This window comes from Vitis vinifera, chromosome 15, assembly GCF_030704535.1.
Source record: "Vitis vinifera cultivar Pinot Noir 40024 chromosome 15, ASM3070453v1".
NCBI classification, from domain to species: domain Eukaryota; kingdom Viridiplantae; phylum Streptophyta; class Magnoliopsida; order Vitales; family Vitaceae; genus Vitis; species Vitis vinifera.
Genome location: NC_081819.1, coordinates 10,600,551 through 10,602,620, shown reverse-complemented (window position 1 = coordinate 10,602,620; position 2,070 = coordinate 10,600,551). Strand labels below are relative to the sequence as shown.

The window sequence follows — 2,070 nt, the reverse complement described above, 5'->3', positions numbered from 1 at the left end:
CTAGGTCCAGTACAGTGAGCAATTTGACACGCCTGTGTAAAGATCTCAAAATGTTTTCTTGGAAGCATACAGAAAAACAAATGAAAGATCGGAGACTACGTGAAGTATGCAAGTGTTTAGAATTAGTCTTCTTACCTTGATGAATGGTTAGTCGACGAACACTAACAGGGGATGTAGAATCCATGCTTCCATATCCCTCAAAAAATTTTGTATCTTTGGCCTCAGAAGTGGCAAGGTCTCGAAGCAGATCGTGCATGCGACAGGACATCACTCTTCCATCGAAACTCCTGGCAGCCACTTGAATCATGCTTCTATGTACCAATTCCTGTAAGTGATCTTCCGCGACATCTTCCCCTATTTCTTCTCCTCTTCTCTGTATAAACCCTTCTGCAACCCACAAGCGGATCAACTTATCTGTCCTGATTTCTGAGTCTTCTGGGAAAAGACCACAGTAAAGGAAACAGGACTTCAAGTAATACGGCATATCATTGTAGCTTAAAGCAAGGACCCCCAAACATGAGTCTGGACCTTGATTTAGGTGCCAAGTTAGGCTGTCCAATACTTTTTGCCAGGAGAGCGGTGTCTTTTCTTTTCTTGATAGAAGGCCTCCCAAGACCACAATTGCAAGGGGCAAACCCCCACAATTTGCTACAATTTTCTTTCCCAACTCTTCCAGTTCTCTGGGGCAAACAGCATTTGCACTCCCAGCCAGAAAAATTTTCTTGAGAAAGAGCTCCCAACTCTCTTCTTCAGTCAGAAAAGAAAGTTCATGGGGAATGGTTTGTGGATCAGCATAAAGACCAATCTCTTTATTGCGTGAGGTGATCAATACTCTGCTGCCATTCACCGAGTCAGGAAAATACAAGCCCAACCTATCCCAAGCTTCATTTCTCCACATATCATCCATAACTATCAAGTACTTCTTGGTAGTCAGGTAATCACGAAGACTATTCCCCAAATCGCTCTCGTTCATTTTACTCCTTTCCTCTTCGGAGAGAATCCCAACACGAACAGCAATGCCCAGCAAAAGCTCCCTGATTGTATACTCTTGAGAGACATAAATCCAAGCATGACAATCAAAGCATTGCTGGACATCATTATCATTGTAGACTTTCTTAGCCAGGGTAGTCTTTCCCAAGCCACCCATGCCCACGATGGACACCACAGCTCTCCGCATCTCTCCATTAAGCAGCTTTTGCTTGACGCTTTTTGCATCCTCTTGAATTCCCACCACGTTGACTTCTTCCACAATCGGAGCCCTCCTCTCTCTATGTGGCACAACTTCGTTGGGCGAGCTTGCAGCTGGTAAGGTTTCGACAACGAACGTTGATTTGGCAGCCTTGATCTTCTCAATCTTGGTATTGATCTCTCTGATTCGAGACTCGAGCTTGTGAACCAATCGTAACTTAAGGAACTTGAGGCATTTGAGACTTCCTTGCTGTTGGTGATTCATCTCGAACATGAACCTGTCGATGACATCTTCGGCGTCATAGGTTACGTCCCTGATCTGACTCACCCAGAGCTTGATTCTTGGATCATATCTGCGCTTCGCATCCGCGTCTTTGAGAAAATGGCGCATCCATTCGAGGTCAATACTCAACAGATTCACCTGCTCTTCCACTCTGCTGAGTAGAAATGCTTCCTGGGAAAGCAGGTCAGTTAACTTCTCTAGAAAAACGGTGACAATACTTTCAGCCATTACTTGTTTTCACAGTTGTTGCTGATCAACTGACAACCAGGTTTGCTGATTTTAAATCCAGCTAAGTTCCCAGTTTCAAGGCAATTTCCGGGCAAATGGGAAATCACTTCCAGGCAATTTCAGTTTGAATTCCCACTTTCCAAACAATTTAATGCAGTAGGTCAGGTGGGCCCACTTGACATGACTTACCTCCGTTTTCCATGCGGTTTCATTATTGTCAAATTTTCCATGTTTTTAAGTGGGGCCTAAAAGTTTTGAATAAATTGTACATTCTTTTCTCCGGTTTTGAAGTTGAAAGCCTGGGATTCACATTTCTTCTTCTTCGCTAAAATTGGGATTTGGGATTTCATTGTTTTTTTATGAGCAGACAC

At 43.6% G+C, this 2,070-nt stretch overlaps 1 protein-coding gene across 1 annotated transcript; it reads right to left on the bottom strand.

The window, feature by feature from the left end:
* LOC100265340 (putative disease resistance protein At1g50180) lies at positions 1-1,699 on the bottom strand. Its single transcript, XM_059743021.1, has 2 exons — positions 136-1,699; positions 1-32 (listed from the first exon to the last, which is right to left on the bottom strand). The coding sequence occupies exons 1-2, from the start codon at positions 1,697-1,699 to the stop codon at positions 1-3; spliced, it is 1,596 nt and encodes a 531-aa protein (XP_059599004.1).
* Between the last annotated feature and the right edge of the window lie 371 nt (positions 1,700-2,070).

What these genes read in the sequence shown, in the direction of transcription:
- LOC100265340 (XM_059743021.1), bottom strand. Translation starts at nt 1,699, where the DNA reads ATGGCTGAAAGTATTGTCACCGTTTTTCTAGAGAAGTTAACTGACCTG. An exon ending in TCGACTAACCATTCATCAAG is followed by an intron (nt 33 to 135) that starts GTAAGAAGACTA and finishes ATCTTTACACAG; the next exon opens with GCGTGTCAAATTGCTCACTG.